The 26,473-nt window shown below is 39.4% G+C and overlaps 1 protein-coding gene across 6 annotated transcripts in view; it reads right to left on the minus strand.

The window, feature by feature from the left end:
- LOC136102964 (neurabin-1-like) overlaps positions 1-23,115 on the minus strand; it is a 41,640-nt gene extending 18,525 nt beyond the window's left edge. For 3 of the 6 annotated variants that reach the window (XR_011740000.1, XM_065840615.2, XM_065840610.2), the window contains exons 1-12: positions 22,552-22,670; positions 20,198-22,063; positions 8,730-8,862; positions 8,096-8,216; positions 7,478-7,582; positions 7,177-7,297; positions 6,562-6,705; positions 4,713-4,766; positions 3,010-3,239; positions 1,562-1,658; positions 1,292-1,481; positions 319-470 (exon numbers count right to left, since the gene is read on the minus strand). Coding sequence is in view for 5 of the 6 variants with exons in the window: in XM_065840615.2 (XP_065696687.1) it covers positions 319-470; positions 1,292-1,481; positions 1,562-1,658; positions 3,010-3,239; positions 4,713-4,766; positions 6,562-6,705; positions 7,177-7,297; positions 7,478-7,582; positions 8,096-8,216; positions 8,730-8,862; positions 20,198-21,808 (2,958 nt within the window). In the remaining variant the exon portion in view is untranslated. Of the gene's footprint in view, positions 1-318; positions 471-1,291; positions 1,482-1,561; positions 1,659-3,009; positions 3,240-4,712; positions 4,767-6,561; positions 6,706-7,176; positions 7,298-7,477; positions 7,583-8,095; positions 8,217-8,729; positions 8,863-20,197; positions 22,064-22,211; positions 22,353-22,551; positions 22,671-22,715; positions 22,873-23,092 lie in introns of those variants that run through there. The other 3 variants (XM_065840614.2, XM_065840611.2, XM_065840612.2) reach the window with 3 other exon arrangements.
- Positions 23,116-26,473: the final 3,358 nt, after the last annotated feature.

Here is a 26,473-nt window from a genome sequence, read left to right on the forward strand (position 1 = left end):
TTTTGAAGAAATTTGGTAACTAACTTGTTTCACAACATACCACTGTTGTTATATCAAAATTTTTCAGCAAGTAGAAGTACAATTACAACAAGCTTGCACACTTCTTTGCTAACTTCAAATTAACTGTGACACAAAGAACATGTCAGAGGTCACATGTGATATCAACCCAAAGAGGGTTTTTCACTTGATAAAGCATAAAAATATGATGCTTTGTCACAGTCTAAATGAAGCGTGTACAATACTTAAAACTGCAAACACAGATGAAACGGAACATACAGTCAGGCTCCTGAATGCATACTTATCTACTAATATTGGTACCTGTAGATTTGCAGTCTGTTGTCCAGCCCCAAGAGATTCTTTCAGCTTTGATCGAGAAGGTGGCTGGCGTTTTACTTTCAAAGCAAGCTGAGCTTTTGCTTTGTGAGCACTGGTGTCTAATCTGGGTGTATCCCCAACAAAAGCATCAAAATCTGTAATAAATATGTACTACTTTAAAAAAAAAAGATCACAACCTGGTAAGCAAGTTCACCAACCCACTGTCCAGAAAAATATTCAGAAGATAAATCAGAATTATTCTACCTGTTAATAATTAATATATGAAAATACCATTCTACATAACACTACAATATTTTATGATAGCATTTTCTAATTAATTTTAAATGTATTTCTACCCAATTTCTTCAATTAAAAAAAAAATATCCATCAGGACATAATTCTATTATGGCTTGAAAAACAAATTTCCTTCTCAAATAGACAAGAATTTGTGCCCAAAATGTACTTTCCTATCCTTGTTCTGTAAGACAGACACTCTTTACAAAGTACATAAGCACCTACCAAATATTTTTAATTGCAATTTTTTTTTCCTTTTTTTTTAATATGCATCTCATTTGAAACAAGATCTGATATTTTATAGCATTCTGGGCACAAAATTACAAATCAAAAAAACCATACTGAGTTTTGGTGTAAATCATAGCTTAAAACCAATGGGATTTTAACTGACGTATCCCAGTGTTTTAGTCCCACTATTGGTTTCATTAATAGAGAATCTGAGGAACAGTGAAGATTGATGTCTCTCCATTTATCTCCCACTTCCTACAGCATGTAAGAAATACACTACTGCAATACTGAAAATGTCAGGGGACCAAAACAAAAAATACCCACACTGGCTCAGGTGAAACATTTACCCAGTCAGCAGGAAATAACAAACACGGAACATCTTTTAACAGCACTCCACATATAAATCCTCCTAATTTTTGTTAAATGCAAATGAAAAATCCCACAACCTACTTACCAGAAATTAAGGTATCTGAAGAATTTAGTCTTTCTTCTATTGATTCTGTCTCTTTTTCATTTTCTTCTCTTATCTTTGATTGTTCATTATATTGGCCTGGACTTTGACAGTCACCTTCCAATAAGCCGTCACCTCCAAACATACATGGCATTCTCTCATATACTTTCAATTTACTTTCGAGCTCTGAAATCTGCAAGAATTAAAATTCAGAAGTGAGATACAACTCTCTGAGAACGCTGAAGTTCATTTAAAAATGTAATACTGCTTTACTTTTTCCTGATATATTTTCAGCTGTTCTGCATATTTCTGGTCTCTCTCTTCAAGTAGCCTTGAATGATCCTCTTCTTTCTTCATAAATTCTATTTCTCTGGTGATAGAAATATATAAGCATATATGAAGCAATAATACCTTAAAATGTAGAAAAATACATAAAATACAAATGTGCACAGTTGCATTTACTAAAAAGTATTCTGTTAGTAAACACTGAAAAAAAAAAAATCAGCCTGTAAGGTATAACTGATTAATTAGTCTTGTAATGCCACAAAATGAACTATGTATTTGTACGCTTCAAGAAAATACACATGACACTATAATTTACTCTGGGGTGAAAAAGGATGTGTTGCAACAGTTTTTCTACAAAGCTACAACCATTCATCTTCCTTTAAATCTATATGCGACTTACTTGCTGCTTTTAAAGCGTGAAATATACGCATGACTCTCATCATTACATCTTACTCTCTTCCCAAAGATACATATGCTTGCACAGTAATTTCCTTCCAAAAGCTATGGTAGAATTCTTTGTAGGAAAATAAACTGAATTTCAAGTTTCTACTTGATTCATCCTACAGAAATTGCAATGGTGGGGTTTTACAAAAAGAAACAATATTACAAGAAAGAAACAAAAGCTGCTTTTTCCTGCAAGTCATGGAATAACATACAAAACCAGAAAATAAGTGTAAAACATCTACACAAAACGCAGAAGCTTCAGGGACAGTCAAAGTAGTAATGGGAATTTGCTAAACAGCGAAGAAATGGAAACCAGCATTTTTGAAGTCATCTTAACGTACTTCTGAACTTCCACACAGATAAGCTTGGGAGGAGAGGCAAAAACAGAGTGCACACTGAATAGCACAGAAATGTGCTGTGAAATGTAACATTTCTGGATATGGACTACAAAGCAAAAGATCATCCAAACTGCCTTTAAAAATAAGTAGCAAGTGGAGAAATTTGAGACAAGAGAATTATACGTTTACAGTAACTACCAAAAGCAACAGTTGTGTTCTGTATTATCATATTGCCATTTGGACGGGCTGGATACAGATCCCAAACTCTTTATTTTTTCCTCAGTAAAGAGGATTTTTCCACAAACAGCAAAAGATATTGCCAAATACCTCGTGTCAAATTTCAAGTAGTCCTTCCAAAAGTAATTGACACATCACAGGTTCTCAACTAAGTTGTTTTAAAAATTTGTTATTGAAATATTGAATCACTTTTCCTAAGTTTAGAATCAAAAGCAGCAACAACATTTTTGGAGAACCTTTCCAGAAGGCAGTGATTTAAAGTATGTAGTATTCAGCATGCATAGCCCACTGCTTCCTTAAACTCCGACAAATTAAAAGAAAGTCTGTTAAGTAAATTCTAAACCTAGGTATTGTTGTAAGTTTTTCCCATAACGTACAAAACATACAAGCAAGAAAGAGAGACCTGGTGTTACTTACTTTTGTTGGTAATCTTTAACCAATTTCTTGGCCTTGCTGTATTTCTTTTCAAGAGCATCACATTGTTCTTGAGTTTCTTTAAGATGCTCATTTACTGTTTTGCATAAACTCTGTGCCTCCAACCAGTAGGTCTCTAACTTTTTAATTTTCTCTTTGCTTTCATCTAAGTTTTGCTGAAGTTGGGCTCGACTCAGTTTCCATTCGTTTTTTTCCGCTTCAGCAATTTTTAACTGAAAAGATTAATACTTCAGAAATTAATCTAAACTAAAAGATGAAATTAAAAAAACAGTTGTTCATATGTGTTTAAGTAGAGAACAGCTAATAAAAATTAAATACTTATGAGTCATATTAAAAGAAGACACTGAACTTTTAAAGAAATCATATAAACTCTTCTAACCCTTGCTAATCAGAGTAAGTTTAGAACTTGAACTCAAGAGTCTTTGACTACTTCCTCAATAGTATTGCTTATTTTTAAAGAGATAAAATGAGTAAGACCTTTATTGTTAGATTACGTTGACTTGTTCAAGATCTTACCATCTCTTAATACCACTGGAGAGGGCTACTTCAATTACCTTCAAAGGCAACAGGAGATACAGAATCTTTAACCTGTACAAGACAAGCCTGTACAAGTCCTACTACTTTGTTACCAACAGCTTGTTCAATAAAGCTAATGAGACCAGTTGTTTGTAAGACATTGGTCTTCCTAATAAATTATGATATACCCATGGTTTGCTTTCCTGGGGCTAATGTACAAAAACGCCAAACAACCCTTCAACAAAGGAAAAGGATGGGGCCCCTTCAGCTTGACAGCAGCTGCATTATAAAAGGGAATGTTAACATGTGAAGTTCTCCAGGCATTGGAGAAGTGAGCAGGCAGGATACTGCTTAGTTTGTCCACGACTCCTCCTTTGGAGACATCATTTACGCTGAGGAAATCACTGCTTTTTAAGCCAGTTAAGATCACCTGCTGATGGAACAAAGACATTGAAAGGACCAAGAATTTCTTGAATTAAAAATGGGGCAGTAAATTGTACTAACACCAATATTTTCAAAGCTTTTTTAGAAGTCCAACAAACACTTCTAGAAAAAGGCCACATACAGATCTCCATCAGTGGAAAAAAGCAGCAAAAAGAACAAGAAACTCTTTCTCAGAAAAAGATGAAGTGTTGAAACAATCCTCACCAACGAAAAGCTGGAAAAAATTATTTCCCCAGAGCAGGTCAGAAATTTGAGGAGGGAAAGAGGGGACTCAAGGTAACAGAAATAACTTTCTGGTAACAGGAAGTCAGCCACAAACCATTGCCTGTAAGTGCCAAATCTATGCTCTAATTTAATACAAGTTCCATCCATTGAAAATAAAATGCTCTTGCATTTGTTTAGGAGCTTGCTTCATACAGTACTTCACTGTGTTCAGTTCTAGTCTAACCAGTAATATCGAAGCATTCATTCTATAATGGCAGAGGGGGATTTTGGGGTTGCTTTTTTCATGGTAGCGGTGGATTTTTTTTGTGTGTGTGCTTTTTTTAAATTTGAGCACAGCTCTTCAGCTTAGAACTGCCTGTCCAGCGTAACACAGAGTACACAAAGCCTGATGCCCAAAACAAATTGCTGCCTTCTGCATTCAGCCTTTTCTTTGTAAAATTCATAGGTAGAAATAAAATTTAAAGAAACCCACCACCAAATAAGATTCCTTGAAAACTTACTTTCTCCTTCAGTTGATTCACTTCAGCTATTGTTACTGCATGTTTTAATTGCAGCTGAAACAAACAAACAAATGTATAAGCACACCCAAAATGACACTTGAAATACAAGTTTGAAGTATTTGTCCATGATTCTCTTCTTCCTCAAACCATTTTTATAGTAGCATAAAGTCAACTTAATTCTTTGACAGTTACAAGAGAAGTGATCATGAGCTTTTATTAAAAAGAGAGTTAAAATAAACCCCCAAAAGTTCCATGGTATTCTATTTGCTAGAAAAAAAGAGTCAATACATGACTACATATAGTTAAAAATCCCACGTTGTTGTTTATACATTAAGAAAGGTGAGAATGTTACAGTAATGTCTCAATGTGCCAGTAGAATGAAAAGGCAGCAACGCATTTACGATGATAATGGGTACACAGAATCAAGTAAAAATTTAACACTACTAAATATTCACACTTAGCAGCACTCAGAAAGAAACATGCTGGCTTTGTTTTAAAATTAGGCCTTGTACTGTACACCACAAATCTTCACAGGATTATTAGAAATGGATAAGGGCTACACTAAGCCAAATGTAAAGATCATTGCTACCATACCTTAAGTAAACAGCACATGTGTGCAAAAGCACCCTTTTTTGACAAGTATAAGTTATTTCTTGTATCTTAATTTCCATCTGTAACCCTGGGGGGATTTTTTTAAATTTTTTTTTTTTGTAAGGCATAGTGGACCAAATGCACATTAAAACAAATGAATCCATTACTATCCTTTATTTAGATTATGTTAATAACATCATAGTAATAATGCTAAAAGAGAATTTAATTGTTTCCCAAGTAAATATAGCACTTAGGAAAAGATGCTGTAACCTGCTACTATGCTTCCAAACCTGGAAAAAACTATATAATGTTCTCTGGTGATTCATAGCCTAAAATTTCAACTTGCTCAACTACATTATCAATGTTATCAAGTGACCAAACTTAGGGAAGTCTGCAAAATACCGATCCCTTATAAAAATAGGCTGATGTATGCACAAACGGCATCTGGCGAAAGTTTCTTTGCAGTATATTTTTCTCATCCAGAATGAAAATGATGGGGACTTAAATCAAACAAAGAAACACAGACCTTTAAATGCCAAAGACCGCACCACTTAAATATCTGACCTGAATGAAGCAAATACACTCCTTTATAAAAACCTTGGGAAAAGGGAACCCAATTTTCCAATTATGTTAACTTGGGATTCACAGTCTGGAACACTCTATTTGGTTTACAAAATCATTACTTCCAAAAAATACACTATAAAAAACCTTCCAAGCCAAAACCATGCTATCTACAGAATCAAATGCTTTTATGTACACAGAGATTTCCCAGAAGACCTCATGGATTAGAGCAAGAGATTAGATGTGTATTTCTTGTCTTTCTGAAGAACATCTAGCCACAATGCTTGAGACCATTCAGAATGGACATACTTGTCCTCCCCATGCTCCCCCCACAGCTACAGCCTTTCTACTATACAGCAACTAAACGCCAACAGGCCAAAGAAGAACTAGGAGAAGCATCATAACTATTCAATGCAATGTTCGGATGCCATAAGTAGGAGGGAGGTGGTGTTGGGCTCCAATGCTTGTTTCCAACAGCTTTTTTACATTTCATTTAAATCAAAGGCCCTTTTAATACAAATATGTATAGGGAAGCTGGGATCAGAAAATTACAGAATATGTATGTTTCAAGGAACAGTTACCAGAGTTTTACTGGTGATGTTGGGAAAAACAAACCCAAAACCACAATGAGAGGGACATGAAGGTTCAGATGTTCCCCAGTGCATCACAACAAATATTCAAGAAACTGCTACCACACCTCTTTAAATTTAAGAAGAGACTGTGCTGACTCCATATCCAGTGGTAAACCAATATCTTCGTTTTCAGGAAGATCAAAAACTTCTACAGATTTTCCATGTAAATGTGACTCATATGTATCGTCGTCATCATCATAGTCATCATCCTGACAAGAAGGGAAAATGACAACATTCTGTAACACACACTTGGCATTCTGGTAGCAGCAATAACAAAAGCACAAAATCAAGGAATAAAAACAGCTGCAAAACTTGTCTCAACTAGTTACAATTCCTTTTTAGTTTCTTATACCTATGATACCTTTTAAAGATGACTTGCAAGCACCTTCATCAAAATTCCACAAAAAAGCGCTGAGTAAGCCATGCACAAAACAAGCTACAGCTGATACTTTAAAGTATCTTTTGGATTATTGATAAATTGGAAGTATAGCAAGTAGTGATAATCACGTGCCTTGATAATAGTAATGTATGAAGTTTGTATTTTCTGTTTTTAACAAGTTGCCTGTTCTATCCTTTGTTTTATTTCAACTTGATTGAAAACACATTCAATTTACAGGAGTTATTGCATTTAGTAGTAATCACGTACTTTTAAAAATATGTAGGTATGTATGATGTTTTACCTGCTCTGTATCATCATGTACATAGTGTTGCTCATACAGACATCTCTCTTGCTCTAAGGTCTCACTAATGAGCCGGGCTACTTCACTCTGAGTCCCCGGCTTCTCTCTCCCAATCAGAAACCTACAAAAGAAAAATAAATTATCTTGCAGCAAAAAAAAAAAATAGATATACTTAAGAAATAAGTCTGGAATACTGTCACCTTCAACAACACCTTTGTAATACTTCCAGATTATGGTTTTATATTATCTATTAATGAAAAACGAGAAAAAGAAAGTATTACTTCATAGAAAACTTACATACCTCACTGTGCCTTTGGTGTTTTTTAATACAGTTGCTGCAAAGAACTGAGTAACTCCCACTAGACTTATGCCATCAACCTCAACAATCTGATCATTTACTTGAATTCTGCAAAATAAATAAAAGCTTAGGCATCAGTTAAAAAAATATTTTGGCTTGACAGATTTTTGACGTGTCAAGTATAACTTAAAACTCACTAGTATTTATAATAAGAAATTCTGAGTCCAGAGAAATTCGTTGCTTAAAAACCATCTCCTGATCCTCAGTTACTATGCAGATCACCAATTAAAATTTACATGGTATTTGCCTTGATATTTTTATACTATTTACACACTGCTGTTCTGGGATGTCACCATGATTTTGTGGCACTGTTACACATGGGCACATTCTGAGCTTTTCTCATATATGACGTAAGCAGACCTACACTTATTTTGCAAAAATGTCCTATATTAAATAAAACAAAATTGGTTTTAAAACATTAACATAAACCAAAAGTGTAATATTTATTCAGCTGGATTCAGTTTTTGTACTTTTATTCACAGTACTTAGCATAACCAATGAAAACAACTGAGCTTGGTTAGAAATTTGTAAAAAGCATAATTAATTCAATGAAAAACTCACCGTCCATCTCTCTGAGCAGCTCCACCATCTGTTATTGTTTTTACAAAGATACCTAGTTTTTCTAGCCCCTGATCAGCACCAACTCCCATTCCAATAATACTGATGCCCAGGCCACTGTCACCTAAGGGATTCAAAAAATCTAAGATCAGCCACATAATGCAAGAGGTAACACTTAGCAGGAGTGAGCTGTTCCAAAGCATTCCAAGTCCTGCCACACAAAGTACATGAAAATTCACTTAATAAAAACAAACACCAAAAAACCCTAAAGCAAACAAACCAAAAGACACCAAGACAACTACAACATATTGTCTAAATGCTACTTCAAGGCTTTTTGTTGTGTAGTTACAGCTGTCTGTCAGAGTCAAAGCTTCATGATAACTGAAGGAGTTACCAAGATTTTTATGTTTTGGTGCAGATCTGTAACTCAGTAATGTAGCCTTCCCAACCTCAATTAAGTATGACAATTCGCATTTAGTAGAGGCCTGTTCACTAAAGCCAACAGAACTAGCCACAAATGAAAGCCTGAACACACATCTAAAAATTCAAGACCTAAATTCAAGGAAAATACAGTTCAAAATCGTTTTATTTTGGTCTGCACAGTAACTCTTGCAAATGTTCGAGGTTCGATTTGTACCTTTTTCTATTTCCACAGGAAACACTTCCATTTTTTCCACTCTTTTCTCAAGTTCATACTCAGCTGAGGCTGCGACAGGGTCAACTTCTTCATTACGTCTGTCATAGTCTTCATTTGAATAAGTACTGAAAACCTAAGAAAGGTAACAGAAAACTTTTTTAGTGCTTTCCCACTCCCTTACAAACATGATATAAGTGAAAGGAAACCAGTAAAGAAATTAAAGTACTATTTTTAGAGATCCTATTTTATGAACAATCATATATTTAATACTGCTGCTGTATGATAGCTTCCAGCTTACACAGAAGTAACATTTTAGAAGTTTTGAAATAATTCCTTAAATACTTTTATTGTTGTCAATGCGCCAAATAGTTAACAGAAATCAGTTAAGGAAATCAGTCATCTCCTCTTCGTACAGTGTTACCTTTTTTTTTTTCAAAAGGACTTCATTCCCCCAAATCCTTCTTCCTCTCGTCTTCCCTCTCCCCACCCCCATCTGCCAATTGCAAGGCTTCAAGTAGATGTAGTTTTCTGATTTTGCAAAGGAATCATGCAGTTTCCCAGGAAAGGGAAATGCCTTGTTACATACATCACTATTTTTAGTAATCACTCCAGCTGAAATTCTGAATTCTTAAAAATAAAAGAAAAACAAACAGGAACTAAGACAGAAATCTAGAAAGGAAGAATGAATTACATGTAACAGGATTAATTTTATTTATCAGCATGTTCATTAATTGTATTTAAATTCATAAGTTAGGAAAAAAATAATACTAATACATCATCTCAAATTTATCTGAAAAAGAAGCAGGCACTGAGTGTTTTACTCAACATCACTGTAAGACAAGAACAGATTGCTGCTGCAGCAGCCATCTCCCTAATCAAGAACATGCAGTGATGACACAAAGTTAATTTACACTGGCTTACTAAGTTTTTCCAACTTTCGCATTTTCCCACTAAGACTACCTAGACAGGTAGCTGCAATCATGTAAGTAAGACAGAATTAGCTCTAATTAACTGTATTTAACATTTTCCCAGTGAATTTATATTCACAAGCCTATAGCATTAGCTCTGTGTGGCAGCAGCCTCAGACACAGGAAAACAGTTACTGAAACAGATTACCAAAAAGCAATAAATATAACTCAGTATTTCCCATGGGGAGCTCACTGCTTCATCACCAGCCTACAGCTGGAGGACAGCTTCACAAACTCTTCGCCAAATCCTGCAAAACAGCTACTCCAGAAACATGTCATGGTCACATAGCAGTCCAGTATGTATCCATGGCATGGTCTGGTAAGTGAGCAGGATTAGATCCACTTGGCTGAGACGTAAGAAAGAAACCCACTCTCACAAGTCTTACGTTTCCCCCAATAAAAAAAAAAACCTTCATGAAAAGTTCTTCTTAAGTCTTGCATAAAGGTAAATAAACTAAAAAACTCCTTTGGACTACCATACAGGCACCAGTGGGCAACAACTGGAAACAGAAAAATTATAAGGGTTGCACTTAACGGTATCTGTCTTCCATAAACTTTACAGAAAAATATGCAAAATAGAAGAAGAAAACCGTCCAAATGGTCTCAAGTATCCTTACTCTATCAGTATCAGAAAAAGGTGGCCAAGTTCTTTTAATTAATCTCCCGCCCCATCCCCTCAAATCAGTAAATAGGGTGTGAAGCAGAAGCATTTAATAAAGCACTAGTCTCTCTTTGGAACAAGACCAAGCTAGTTTGGTTCCTTTCCATTCCAAAAGAAAACCCAGTTTCTCCAAAAATATAGTTTAAAGTTAGTCTTATAACTTGACTAATAGTAAAAAGGAAGTTCATGAGTAAACAAATGTTAGCTTGTTAATGAGAATATTTGAGTTCTTAAGAACAAATCAAATACTGAGGCACGAAAAAAAAAGTTTGCTTATTTATAACTGCACATATGATCTAGTATCAATAATATGACAAAAATGTTAAAGATCACTATCAAGCGACTGAATGAGCAAAATCTGGAAAACGGTAGCAATTAGTTTTGGAGACAATGACAACTGTATTTTCTTGATTCTTTACAATTCTTTGGTCAAACGAAGCAGATGATGATGCAAGTAGTCACTACCTACTGAAGAATTACATTAGCAAAGGGCTGACGGGTTCCTTACACAACCACAAAGTGCTGGAAAACTGAGAGAAGTAAAGTTGCACCATCATAACACATTGTGTTACATATGCTGCGTGTCTTTGGTTGCCAGCACTAAAATATCTCTGGAATTTCTAGAAATCATTAGATACTTTTCCAACTCAAAAGTAATAGCATCGTACTTGAGAGTCTCACAGAATTTGCCCATTTTGACACAAAATTAACCACAGAAATTGATCATCCACCATGAGCGGATCACAGAATTTAAAATTAGTGGTGGCTTAGATTCCAGTGATGTTTACAATTGTTACTCATAAAAAGACAGCACAAACATATCTATGCAAATGAAGACTACTAATATTCATGCACATTTGCTTCTTTAAGAGAAACCTGAAATAAAAATCTGAAATATAACTAATCCAATAAGAGAAAAAATTAATACTTTTCTCTCAAAGTGACAGATGGCAAGTGTGTGAGAACACTTCGGTAATAATCTAAAAACCACAACCTTACAATTAAGACCAGATAGACCTGCTTCAAAATAGTAAGAAACTCACCCACCCCCACTCTCTGACTTCACAAAAATAATTTTGAGGACAAAACATGAATTTACAAAGAATAGAGAAAAAGCAGAACTCATATATAACCAAAAGTCAAACACTGCAATAACAAAAGGAGAAGCATGAGCATGCCAAAAAACGATGGCCAAGGAGTCAAGGGCAAAAGACAGAAATTTTTATTGTGTATATATAGAATTGTAACATGGTATTAATTTTTATGAGATGGAAACAGTAAAATTGTTTATACTAACACAGAAAACGCAGAACTGTTGTTCTTGCCAAGTAGTGAAAGTAATATTAAACACAGTTAAAATGTGAATAATAAATAATACAAGTTACAAGTTTCAGTTTAGAAGACTGATGAGAAAGCTAAATACCGTTCATCCCTGCACTGTGTTTGGCGCGGTTTAGTCCCTGAATCAAACACATTAGGGACAAAAGAAATTCTAATCTTACTATTTAGAAGCCACTGCTAGCCAGAGATTGTAAAATTATTAGTGTGCAAGTGATATTTTTAAAGCATGCTTTAGCAAATACAAGCTACTGTCTCAACATAGGAGAAACAAGATGACTTTTGCTGTGGAAACCACGTGATTTTTACAAGTCTTTTACCATAGCTTGTTATATATCCAGAAGTTTAACCTTACATTAGTAACTTCTGGATCCTGTCAAGCTAATAAAGGATTCATAACTCTGCTATCTGAAAAGAAAGTTCTTTTTGCACTCAAGACCTCTTTTCTTTAGAATGAATAAAAATAATTTGAATCCAAGAAAGTTCTGACAGAGGGTTGAATTTTTTAGGATTATTTTAATCAAATTGTTAAGACACAAGATTGGAAATTTTCAAATATATACTTAGTCCTTGGAAAGCAAGTATATTTATTTGTAGATAGAACAAACTGTATTTCTCACACCAGGAAAAGGAGTAACTTTTAAAATGCAAATTTTAGCTTGCCACCTTCTGTGAAGATGCTAACATCAACATCATCAAGATCAGCACTCAAAAAAACCCCTAACAGGCTACTATCTAGAACAGGGCTGTCAAACTAATTTTCACTGGGGGCCCCATCAGCCTCACAGTTGCCTTCAAAGGACTGAATGTGATTTCAGGACTGTATAAATGTAGGAGTAGTTACACTTCAGGACTGTATAAATGTAACTACATTTGACAACCCTGTTCTAGAAGATGCCACCATTCAGTTCCTGTTACCAGACAGAACTATATATCTCCATTGTATCATCCTAGTGCTATCACAGAAAATGGCATTATCACAGTACCTCAGTTCAAACTCTTGGCAGCACATAAAAAGCTCTACTTAAAGAACTACGTTAGTTTTGGCAGAATGTTAATTTTGTTACGGGGTAAACTCTTCAGAAAGGAGACACTAATTCACCATGTGTTCACACGAAACTGCTATGGGGTCATAAAACACAGTCCAAAGACTTCCATTCATTATTAGATCATTAGATTTCTTCGAGCAAGATCAAAAGTAGAATATTACAAATGTAATTAAAAAGTAAGATTAATAAATCAATAACTTCCCAAAAGAGTTCACAATTTGAGCGGAAGCAATATCAACATCACTTTACAATTCTCAAGGAACACGGCTGTATTTGCTGGACACACTGAGGGGTTGAGAGAGGCACTGGGGTGTCACCGACAGCCCTGCCTGGACACCCCTCCCAGCAAGGACCACTGCACCTGGTTCACATTTCTTCTGAAACACAATTCTTACTTTGAACATGCAAGTTTACTGACATTCAGTAAAGCTGCACATCAAAAACACAGGCTACAGCACAGAGAAAGTTATCTAACAGTGAACAGAGTCAGCTTTTCCAGCTGATGGCCCCTGTGACACCTGGCAAAACATGAAGTGCCCGGGCAAACATGAACAATCACTCGAAATAGTAGCACTGAAATATAATGTACATTTTACAGTTTACTCTTGCAATCTTCCTCTTCAGTTAAAGCAGACCTCTCCTTACCACCAACCACTCTTCCCTCTGTTTCCAAAAGCTGCACAGTTAGCAGTTTATTACCACTGTCTGTTACATTTTATGTGAAAGTGACTACACCAGATTAAATCATTTCATGTTACCAAATCTTTCAATCAGCAAACAGAAATACTGTGATTACTCTTCCTTTTTTTAAAACAACTAGACTTTTATTTTTCTTCAAAAAGTATTCAGAATGGTTGGTAGCTATTAAACAGGTTAATATTATATGCCATTACACCCAATGTAGTATTTTCTGTTACCAAACATGTGGACAGACAGGCTGCGTGCACTTCTGCACTTGATCCCTCTGTGCCCTGACCACCTCAATTTACACAAAGGCGTAAGTGCAACCTTGCTTCAGATCTACAGTACAGATAATTTAATATGAATAATTTAATAATAAACAAACCCACTATTCTCTACTTAATTCTCAATAAAAACAATAAGATTTATTCTCTAGTTCTGTATTTTGCTGCAGTAGCAAAGGCACTGGAGCTAGCTACAGAGCAAGAAAGACAACATGGTATCTGTTTCAGATTATGCTGTGTACTCCACAAGGAGAAACACTCACTTTCAGGGATTTAATTTTTAAATCCCAATGAAAGAAATACTGAAGACAGAGAAAACCATCCATTCCAATTTGGTTACACTGATTTTATTTCATTTCAAACATTCAGAGCAGAAGTTGAGAGATGATCCACGTTGTCCCCCCATGGAAGTGGAGCTCTGCTGTGACCTGGCTGTATGTCACCACCATTTCAGCTGAGGTGGCACTGCCCTCTGACTGACAGACCGAAAAACTACACAGAAACAGGATATGACCAGATGAGGCAAAAACCACTACATAAAGTGAAGGCATCCCCAAAAATCTTGCCTCCTGAAAGACTATGTATACACAGAAAGTGATTTGACTGTGAACATCTATAAGCTTCACAGGTGTCTTGGTATCACCAGTTTAAGTCTAGCAATCCAGAGTAATTAGATATGTGTGTTTACTTAGTATTCACTAAAACAAAAATCTTGGCCTGACCAAATCTAAATAGTGAGCAAACTGGTACAAGGAACTTCAAAAGAATAACACTGAACACAAAAATAGCTGACCTGGCTCTTTTCTAAAGGTCATGAGAAGAAGTAACAACAAAATAACCCTCCCATACCAGATCAACAATTAACTCATCTGCAGTAATACTGTCACTAGTAATGATCAGCTCCCCAGGGTCTGAAAAGGAGGATCATCTCGCTATACCAAGACACATCAGAGAGTGATAGAGGAAAATGAGAAATAAACCTAAATAATCTGCATGTTGCCTTTTGGAATAATACTTTACTACTCCATAAAAATATAAGAACCCTGTTAAAAACTGCTACACTACACCTTTATGATCTCAAGATTACAAAACATACTCAGATAATGGAGGCACACTTCTTTTTACTGATGTCCTTCTGAGTGTTCAGCTTTTATGTTAGAATGACATGAAAAGGGATAATTTTTTTTCCATCTCTCAAAAAGTAAACTACAACTAAGTTTCAACTACTGCCTCTTCATTCTTTATGAGTCTAGGTTAAGTATTCTCAGGTGCTTATAACAGTAATCACTATCAAAATGATGCTGAATCTTTCAACAGCTTAACAGTTGAGCTAATGAAATTGTCTCCTATGAATCCGCTTACATTTGCTGACTGCCACCTCCTCAGTGTTTTTTCTGACTACATCTCCCATAAAATCCTCAAGCACCACCTATTCACTCCACTTCCTCCCTCCTGTGCCCCACAGCTGTTCTCAGAGCAAAACAGCACAGGCTGGCCATGCACAGTGATCAGCTAACATTAAGTCAAAAAGAATAAGTAACTTTAAGCTGCAGGTGCAGTTCTGCCATCAGTGAGGGCACAAATCTGCAACCCTGACGCAAACCAAGCAGTATTTTAAGACTACCTTTAAAAATATCTCTCTCTTTCCTGTCACATCGAGGTGAAAACTGCAAGGAATTTATCAGGTGGAGGAACTAAAAAAGGAGTGAGGACGACAGGTTATCACCTGTTCACAGGTTATCACCTGCCGTCCTCACTGTCCCCCCACCTGGCACCCATAACCTCAGTGTTCTATTTGTCTGTAGTACCATCAAGTACATAAAACAGGGCAGCTAGTATGTCATATAACTGCACTCAGGGAATATTCTGTTTAGAAATACATTGAGATATCAATGTAAAGAGTCAAGCTGCTCCAGCAGTGAGCCAGGATAGAAAAAGAAATTCTTTGCTTTTTCTGTTCTGGTTTAGATTTCTGCTCTATAGCCCCATATCCTGGCTCTGAACTCTCATCCAAAACCTCTGGAAATGCCAAATCACTCTACCTGCATATCAAATATTTGCTAAAAAATAAAAAAGGAAGATGCATGATTAAAAAAAAAAAATCCAAAGAAAGTTTGAGTTGAAAGTGCCTCTTTCTGGAGAGGTGAACAAAGGTCATGGAATCATAGTAAGGACCAGAAAGGTATCAGAAACATGGGATGAAGAACTTTCTAAAACAAGGTAAATCTATAATAAAATTAAATGCATTCAGCTGTAATAAACTTTTTACTTCTATGAAAATTGGAACTTCATTAAGAGTTTCAATGTTATCTTTCCTCAAAAAAAACACAAAACAACAAAATAACAAGATTTTCACATGTATGAAAATATGTAACTTCTTCCTCCAGTTAATATCTGTGTTTTTAACATCCCACTCATACCGTTAAGTCAGCTGGCAGGAAATGTCATACTCTCAGATGCAAGCACAACGTAACAGGGTTATTTTTGTGAAAAGTCACTGAAAAGTATCCTGGAGAGTTTGAGATAAAAATATGAAGAAAAGTTTTTACGCTGTTAAGTTACAGACATTGTAATGTTGATGCAAGGGATAAACTGAGCTTCAGAACTTCAGAGCTATGAAACTGCTTTCAGTTTCCTTATTTAAGCTTAAACTTGTAGCTCAACTGTGACAAATAGAAAAGTAGAGGCTTTAGGAAGGTTTGGGTTTGTTCTTTGCCTTTTAAAAACAAACAAAACAAAAAAACAAACCTGTGTTCTTAGCTTAATAATCTTAAATGAAAGTATCATTCACAAAAAGGTGGGAACAGACACTCCCATGCAACATAAACTGGATAACGCTGCTAATTAAACACAAAGAAGCCAATAGCAGCTGTACTATCTTTTCAGTTCACCTGGGCTACAGAATTTCTAAGAATCATAAATCATTGCAGAACTTAGTCACCATGCTATTAAAGGTTTTGAGGACAAAGTTTGACAGAGTCAGAAGCAAAATCATCTCAAGAAGTCAAACTGGAAACAGGCATTTGTTCTCCCAATGGAAAGTTTCAAAATTAAAAATGTCAAACAGTACTCAGTCATTACACTTATGTTAATTAAAGCCTTCAAGGTAATCACATAATTGAAAGTGAGTTTAACCTTTACATTACAAAAGCAAAGTCAAATATAAAAGGATGACAGCACAGTTACCTGACATTATTTGCACTGTCTGTAATGCTGATTGTTTACACAGTTTACTTAGAAAACTTCAAGACAAAATCAGTTCCCTTGCAAATATCTTGGACAGCTGAGTGTGCTTTACATTCCTTACTGGCTTCATATGTGGCAACAAGAGACTAAAAATAGCTCATGTACCATAACACAAATCCAGTCTGTGAAGTTCTGCTAATAACTGTACAGTATGACTTTCTTTACTACCGTAGGAAAAACAAGCAACTGAAACATAATGTTCCTTAGGTTTGCAGAGATCAAACAGCAGCGGAACTCAAAAGAGTCAGGTCACCCACTGGAAGTACAAAATCTTCCCAGACCTCATTTATCACCAGCTTCTACAGAACTGAAACATTTATTTTAAAAAGTCTCATCTATGCTTATTTTCACAGGCACAGGGCAACTCAAAATAATGGAGTATTTGCATAATTATGCTCTGTCTTTCCTGAAATTATCATATTAAATTATGTTCTTAAGCCCTGCTACAGATGTCAGCAATTACGGATCTCCAGCACAAGTCAGATGTAGGGCTAACAGTGTTACAGCTCCCTCACACATCCCCTGGGAGCTCCACAGTCTCCTTCCACTGAAAAGCCCTGCCAATTTCACAACCAACTAGAAACTTCCAAACACAGATATTAATCAAGTTCTCTTTGCTGCTGCAGCTTAAACACTGTTTTTAAGGTGCCCGTGTGTAAATTACATCCATTACCTACATACATATCCAGCTTCCCTTTTGGGTACATCAAATATCAGAGCTCCATTGCTGCAGAACTTTGATGATTTGAGGACATGCTTTTTCTTGCCCAAACACCTTTTGCATGTTTTGAATTCTCCAACTCTACCAGACACCTGCTGAACAGCGACTGCCAAAGATAGAGATGGTTTCTTCATAATCACTGAAGAGGTGCAGAAGGAAAACAGCAAGAATGCCAAGGCCAGCCTGGCCTCTCAGGAGTGCCCAAGAGGAGAAGAAACACAGCCCTTCTCTGTGGCTATGGATGTCTGGAATGGCACTCAGATTTCAGTCCAACTTATTAGTCTAAATAAAGCTGAAGAAAGAAGATAATTTCTCACTATGGTACTGCTCTAAGCTATGGTGGGGACTAGGAATAATCTTTTGCTACCACTCAGGATTTTTTTTTTCCTCTTCCAATTTAAGATGCACTAAAATCTATGCAAAAAGTCAATGAGAGATTTCCTTCTGTGAACTAAAAGTGGGATTTTTCTAAAAAGTTAATGAGATATTAAATGTACATTACTAAAAAAAATTCTGGGGAAGTGCAAAAGAAGTTGGAATGCTGTATTTTACAGACACAAAAGCCAAAAACCATATACCAGGACTCATTCCCACCAAGTATCATAGAAAATATGAAACAAAGAGACAGACAAGGGAAAATAAATCATTGCTTCGACATGTGGAACAGAGGGGAAAGAGCTATTGAAAATGACATAGAGGAAGAGATCCCTACACCCATTATAGAAAAGATATAGTCAAGTTTCACTGAAAAGGGATAAAGGAAGGCAAGTAGCACAAGCTTCAATTTTAGGGCCTTATAAAGAAAGTTCACTGACCATATTGCTATTAAGTACAGTTTATTCTGTCAATCCAAGTGGGGCATTATGGCAAGAACTACGTTATTTTTAATGGAAAACTGCTAACAGTTGCTACTAACCATTCATCTCTCGGTTGTGTAATTGCTGATCTGGTACAGGTTGGATCCTGTGGCTTTCAGAGAAGCAGCTGTAATTGAACAGTGCTAGTTACCAGAAAGTGAGGTTTGTCTCCAGAAGCGCTTCCATCACAGTTGGCACAGAGATCTCTGCTAATGGTTTGAACTAAGTCTAGCATAGACGTAACAGAGAAGGCAGGAAAAGTCTGTCAGAGCCACTGCTTCAGTAGGATTTCAGCAGTGATCAGTAAAACCCTGCCTACAGCAGGCAACCAGCAGTCACTCAACGAACACACATTTACAGTAGACTCTACACAGCACTCTCCTCAGATACTCAGTGCACAAATGCGAGAGGAAATGGACTGATGCCCCTCCGGCTCTCTCACAGCCTGCACCACTCATTATGCAGTTTCCCATCGTGGCACTCCCCTCTTCAGCGCTCCAGGTCACCACTAAAGCAGCATCAACTGCAAGAAACCCATTTAAAGTCGGTCTGGCTATGGAGAGACTATAAAAAACCCACATGTAAAAAAACTCTTAATTTTGCCACACCCAAAGCATTTTCTGGGGTACAGAACAGGCGTGTGTTTAACAAACTGGGAAATTACAGCTCTCCACTGCAGGAAGTACAGGACTTGGAATTTTTACATCCCCCTGATCAGTAAAAACTAGTCCTGACTCTGTAGAAACAAAGTGTAAAAATTGTTTACTAAAGACACTATTTTTCATCCATGTAATAGTAGAAGAAGAGAAGCATGCTTGAGAAAGTCTGGACAGTTTCCAATTCCACCGTGGTGTGCATCTCCCAAATTTCCTCACAAACATTAAGGACTAGAATAACTGAAGTCTGCAATGAGACTATAGGTAAACATGGTTTGAATTGTGGAATGACTTATTTTGTGGGTATTTTTGGTACAGGAAGATCAGACACCTAAGTCTTTCTAACTTGTTAGTGTTTTCACTTACACAACCCATTATCCAGTCTGCCCTGTAAGTTCTACTTCTGCAACTTCATAGCTCCGAAGTAATTGTGTTAACACTCAGACAGCTTGCTCACCAAGCCAGTAAAAAAACCAAACAACATATGTAAGGCTATTATTAGAGAGAATTCTAAAATCTTACATAAAAGGAATCAACCATTTGATATTTTCTCACAGTTACTTCTGAAAACCAGTTTGAAGTTGAATCTGAAGGTCTGCTATGAGGTTTTTGTTTTGTTCTTTTTAAAACTTTAGTACAAGCAAAACTGAAAAAAACCTTCCTAATGGAATGCCTCAATTTTGAACAAATGAAGGCAAGTATTAAAGACCACCTTTGTTTATGTCTATTCCTAAAAGTTTAGTGTTCCTGCAAACGCCCATTAAATAAAATCTCACGTGTTTCGCTATGCTGACTAGCTCATGAAGCTGTTGTGACTCACAAATCACTTGTGACTAATTTATAAATTTTGTAGAGAGGTTATAACTTCCCTCTTATTCAGTTTTGAATAAAAGCTAAACTTACATTTTAACGGTTTTTAGGGCTTTGAAAAAAACACCACAAAAATGTATTTCCTGGGTACTTCTGACTGTGAAACAATAAAATAAGGAAAATTCAAAGGTACTTACCTTGATAGGAGCTGTTGAGAATTTGACTTTTCGGTCTGGCTCAGGATCTTCTTCTTCAGAAAGTCCAGGAAACTCCTCATATTCGCTCTCATACATATACTCTTCCTCCTCTCCCTCCAAAATTTCTTTGCCTTCAGGCCCTTGGTTTTCCGGCTCTGTATCCCTGTCATCATCAAAAGCTGCATTCTCTATGCCGAAAGCACTGAAGTTCTCACTCTGCTTTTCTACCACTTGGTCCTGTTCCTCAGTATCCTCTTCCTGCTCTAGAACATCCTGAACTCGTGTAACTGGACCATCTTTCACAGACATCCCCTCTCTTTCTTCCTCCCAATTGGTCTCGCTGCCTTCCGTAAACTCTTCTACTACATCCAAGGAGTAGTTGCTCTTCTTGCCTTCCTGTACTTGACATCTGAGTGGTTGATCCTCTTGAACAATGTGATCTTTCTCCAAACCTTTTTCATGCCCTGAGGTTTCATCTTGTGCAACCAGTTCTGCGCAAGTCCCCGCCACAGGGGAAACCTGGGAGAGAACAGTACCTGATCTCCGCTGAGCCTCCTGACCAGGTGTACCGCCGATATCCCACAGACTTCTCTCAAGTACCAGTTGCTCTCTTTTGTCTTTGCCAAGGACCTTGCTCAGCTCATCTCTGGGGATCACTGATGCTTTGGTGGACACAGCCTCCTCCGAACAACCTTCAGCAACAGCAGATGAATCCAAACTGTAGTGGCCTTTCAAAGGGTCCTGATTCAAAGGACTATCATTTTTGGAAATTTCTTTGGATTCTTCAGTATCACTGTCACCCAGAAAGCTTTCCAGTCTCCTTGAAATGGGCCCTGCATTCAGGAAGGAGTATTTGAAACCACTAGTGGGATGTTGCTGCTTCGACTCCCCATTACCTTGATGTACAGCTTTCTCCAGCGCAACTGGAAGACTCACTTCTGCATCAAAACTGAAGTGGTCCACCACATTGCTGGAATCAGAAGCTGAACCACGTCTTCTCTTATCCTCACTTCTTTCACATTTGCTGGGGGAATATCTATCCACTGAGCTGCGTTGTTTTATATTTCTCTCAAATAGCTTCCTGGTCTCTGAAAACTTTTCTGCCAAGGCAACTTTGTCCAAGTCTGCCTCATTGTTGCTACGAATGACCTTGTCAGCAGCAGAAGGCACAGACAACGAATCCACAGGACTGCCGCAGGGGCTGGTACTTGTATTGAGAAGATTATTTTTTTGGACAATGAGGAAAGATGGGTTACCTGGAGAAGATCCGTACTCTGCTGCTGTGGCCCGGCTGATTAACTTGGTCTCAGTAGGTGGACTGCTTTCACAAGAAGGTGTGGAAGAAGAGCCTCCCATTTGCAGAAACATATTTTTGATCTTGTGTACCCTATTGCCATAAGTGGCAGCTCTCCCTCGACTGTGTGGGTCATTTCCCCCTCCATTGGCAGAGGTGCTCAGCTTCTGATGCAAGCCTGTTTTGTTGGAAGCATTTTCAGGATTGTTTATGCCATCAAAAGAGCATTTGATAGCATGGAAATCAGATTTATAGGCATTTCGGTGTGGGGAAGCACTTCTCAAAGTCCTTTCCCCTTTGCCTTCGGTTTTCATCATTGTCAGAGAGAAAGCTCCCTCGACTCCAGAAAAAGAATGGCAACGACAGCTCCCAGGCACAAAGCCTTCACCCTCCAACACCAGGCAGATGAGATCCCCCAGGAGATGCGAAAAGCAGCCTTTCACTGGGCCAGCCTCCCCACCCTCACGGAAATGGAGCGCTGGGGAGCAGACGTGGAGAGAAAGAAATCAAAGCGTGTAAATGGCCACATCGGGTATTATGCCCGGTGCGGATCGCGGTATCCGGAAAGCCATCTGCAGAAAGAGAGAGTTTCCATTAACTCGGGGCCTCGCCGGCGTGTGACACGAATCCGAAACTCGGGGTGGGAAACGCCGCCCGAGACCTCCCCGCGGGATAAAGCCCATTGTGTCCGCCGGGACGCGGAGCCCCAGCTGCACCGACCTGGCGGCTCCGGCGCGGGATGCAGCGGCGGCGGGCGACCCCCCCGCGGCTCCCGGCTGCCCGCCCCTCCCGCCAACGGCCGTTTCGGGCCCCGCAGCGCGGGGGGACAGCGCCCGGCCCTTCCTGCTGCCCGCGGAGGCTGGGCCCGGGCCGGACCCCGCCGCACAAGCCGCGGCTCGGCGGGGCGCAGGGGCCCGGGCGCCTCCGCGCTGCGCGGAAGCCTCAAGTTTCGGCCCGAAGTTGGAGCTTCCCCGTGGCGGTGCCTCAGCGCTGCGGGGCCTGCGGGGCGCGAGGCAGAGCCGCCCCGGCACCTCGCCCCAAACTTCCCGAGTCAGCCTACCTGGGGGCGGGGGTCCCGCCTGCTCCTTCCCCTCAGCGCTGCCGGCCGCCCAGCGGCCGCGTACACCACGCCATCATTATCCGCCAGCCGGCCTGCCTCCTGCCTCCCTCCCCGCCCCCCGACCCGCCGCTGCCTCCGCCACCGCCCCGCGTTCCTCACTCCACCTTCCTCCCGCCCCCGCGGCGGCTCTCCAAACCGCCGCTCGCCGCCTCTCACGCTGCCCGGCGCCCTCCGCCGCGCTGTGTCTCGGGCCCGCCCGCCCGCGCGCGCTGCCTGCTCGCACACAAAGAGAGGGAGCGGCGGGCGCGCCCTTGTTCCTCTCGGCGCGGGGGACGAGCGGGGCTTGGGGGCGGCGGGCGCGCCCGGCCTGGGGAAGCGCCTCCCGCGCCGGGATATACCACGCCACGGCGGGATACGGGTTTCGGGTGATACCATGTCGGGAGGCGGGCGGCCGCGGGGCCGGCAGCCGCTGCCCGGTCCCCCCTGGCGGCCGTGCGCGCGGGTCAGTGCGGCGCAGCGCCGGGGGGTGCGGGTCACTCACCGCCTCCGCCGCCGGGGGAACAGCCGCGGCTGTGGGCGCTGAAGGAGGGACACGGGTCCCCGAAGGATCGTGAGCGCCAAGCTGCCGGCGCTGCGGAGGTGCGCGCTATTTTCAAACCCCGGGCGGCTCACGCGGCGGAGGTAGCGGCAACTACGGCTTCACCGCAGAGCAGCGCAGACCCCGGGTGGAAATCGAGGCTCTGACAGCCGGAAGCAACAGCAATGCCAAACATCAATTCTCCCCCCCTCTTCCTTTTAAAAATCATGTTCTTAACCCCTCCCGATCAGGTACAGATCAAGCCCAACCAAAGGGACGCAGCGGGGTTGCCCGCACTCCCCTGCTGCCGCTTCCTCCGCGCGGGACACGCGCAGCGCGGCTCCCCGCACCGCCAGCAAGCGCGTGGTTCTTCCACACGTCTGCGCAGGACCCCGGGTTGAGCCCGCCGGGTTCCCGCGCACACCCTCGGGCTGTAACTCACGGCGGCTCCTCCAGACGGAGGAAACGATGCCCGTCATCGGTAGCCTCAGGCAGTAAGAGCTGCAGTTTTGCAAGCAGTGTTGCATGTATCCAGTTCTCTCGTTTGTTAGTTCGAATAAGAGCACTGGCTCTAACTTACCTGTTAAAGACAGAATTTGGATGACTGTCCCGTTCTAGCACTGCTACTTCCACAGAGCATACGTAAGAAGCACACAAAATAACGAGAAGAGCGCTAAAGAGCTCTTGGTACTTGGTAACTGTTGCTTCCAAGTTGTGTAACAATTACTTAGAAGTCTAAATACTTAACTCTTTTAAAATTATTGTTTCACTGGTTTCTTACTAAAATCAATGGTGAAATTTATGCAGTCTCCCAACCATCCCAATTTACATTGGCTTAACTGGGAATTACAACACCCAGAATATTTCACAACTTGATTCAAAATCTGTGATACAGTTTCACATTAGCCTTAATAATGATTCTGCAATAAAAAGAAAATCTTATTACTGATACTTTTTTTTCTAAGGCTTTGTTTTTCTAATACAAAGCAGGGACAAATTTGTTGAAACTTTCTTCTGTGTTTTCAGACATTGCAGGGACAATGGCATTTCACCAAGACCTGCCACTAGCTGTCTTAGATACACTTGGAAACACCATTTTGAATAAAATTTTAATACAAATAGTTTCACTGTAAGAGCAACAAGTTTCTTGTGTTGAGAATATGTAGGTCTTATTTGGAACAAGTAGCAGCGATCGTTCTTCCACATCCTCCTGAGATAGTCCTTCATATAGTATTTGTCTCTTGGGTTGAAATTGCGGGACTGAACCACCATCTTTCAATAATAAGGGCTGCAAAAGAATACTTAGCAAATGTTTCTTTGGCAAACCAAAGATAAATACAAGGTTGCTCAGCAGTTTGAACACTACCAGCAGAGAAGGTTCTGCAGGCTGCCCAGGGAGCTGGGCAGTAGGTAGGAGACAGTTCAGAGGAAATAAAGGCAAAGCTCAGGAACAACATAATGACAAGGGCCAAAGCAGCGCTGAAGCCTGCCCAGGAAAGTCAGAGGCCTTTGTACTGGGTGCTGGCTGAAAGAGGCTGCAGCAGGAAGATACTCTCGTGTTTTGAATTCTCCCATGCTTGAGAAAGCAGGAACTGTAATCACAGATCCTGAAAACAGATTTAATGGCATCAAAGGACTCTTATTTCCTTACAATTTCCTATCCTAACTAGGAAAACATGTAGGCTATTTTGGCTAGCCATGCTGCTTAGGAAGGACAACAATTATGAGGCTCAATTGGTTTCTAATGAGCAAAGACTGAATTGCGTTCTAGGTGAACTGATGTGAAAGAAACAATAGAATTGGTTACAGAAACAATTATTTAACAGATCAGAAGAATTCAAGATAAAGACCTATGGAATTTGAGCAAGAAGGTGACGTACTTTATGATTTCATCATAGCAAATAACTGCAATAAAACCTGGGAAGAGTACCTGACACATTCAGCCTGTGGTGATTTCCTTGAAAGATGGTGAAACAATGGTGAGTAAGTAAATGGTTTGCACTGAGCAAGAAGGATCTACATTGTGTCATCTAAGCTCATTAAAAAAACAGGAGTTTCAAGGTGTACCTTGGCAGCTCAGAATCTTCTTGGGAAAAAAGGGAATCAGTGTTGCAGTATACAAACTCATAAATCTGATTAAGAAAGACAAAAAGGAAAATGTTTCCAAGAAAAAAAATAAAACCAAGGGCACTTGTGCAAACCCAGTTGTTCAAATGGCCACTGAGGTACAGTTTATTTCAGTATTCGCTCTGATTAGAGCCACGTTTGTCCAAACGGAATCCATTTCAGTGGGCATCAGAGAGTGATTAAGCACCTTCTGAAAGAAACAATTTTCCTGTGACTACTCTTGTATTGGCTTAACTGTTTCAAATCCCTCTCCTATTGCACTCACTTGCCTGTGCTTATGTTTTGGGGGCAATGTTGACAAAGGAACAAGAGACATTCCCTATGAGTACATCAAAAGAGTGTCTAAAACAGAACTGAGCAAGGAAAAAGACTCACAAGAGGTCTGGATGAGAGTGATATTCTGTTATTGGTGTGAAATTATACTGTAAGAAAGATCCAATAAATATGTAAATAGATGAGCCTAGATAAACTGTTATTTCTTAAATGGTTTATATTCTTTCAGCTTGTAAGGACAGCCATCCTTTTAGACTTCAATTGAATGATTCATGTAGCTAAAATGGGGCATGTATTTAATAGTCTGAATTAATATTTATTGATACTGGAGGACTCCATTTCTGCTGTTCATTCAAGATGAGCATAAGAAACCATTAAGTACATGTTCTATGCCAAACGAGTTTGAAATTGGTCTCATCACCCCATTAACATAGTTTAATCAACTCATGAAAATTTTGGTCTTAGGTCTTTCTAGAAACTTAAAAACTTGAGCAAGCAATGCTTTGGCTGGGGGCTGGATGGTAAAGCTCCCCCTCTCTCCATTGCTGGAACCAACCAGGCAGGACACAGCCGAGAAGGAACAAGTCCCTTCCAGAGCAAGGAGGGCTCAACAGCTGGGGGAACAGTCACACGTTGTTAAAGCTGGTGACCAGCTGAGCTGAAGAGCCCTGCATGAGACAAAACCACACCTCGAGCATTCATTGCACAACTTAATTCTCCGAACTTTTAGTCTTTAACAGTTATCTGCTCTATCCACATTTTTGTTTTGCCATGTGATTTGAAATGCAGTCACACCAAATTTGTATTTAATCTGTTTAACATGAGCTACATCAACAGCTTTAAGTAGAACAAATCAGTGGGGTTTTTTATACTTTTGCAAAAAGCCAGGAATAGAAGGAATAATTAAGCATTCAGAGTTCCACAACTATTTCTGTAGATTTTTAA

Source organism: Patagioenas fasciata, chromosome 7 (assembly GCF_037038585.1).
Source record: "Patagioenas fasciata isolate bPatFas1 chromosome 7, bPatFas1.hap1, whole genome shotgun sequence".
Lineage (NCBI taxonomy): Eukaryota > Metazoa > Chordata > Aves > Columbiformes > Columbidae > Patagioenas > Patagioenas fasciata.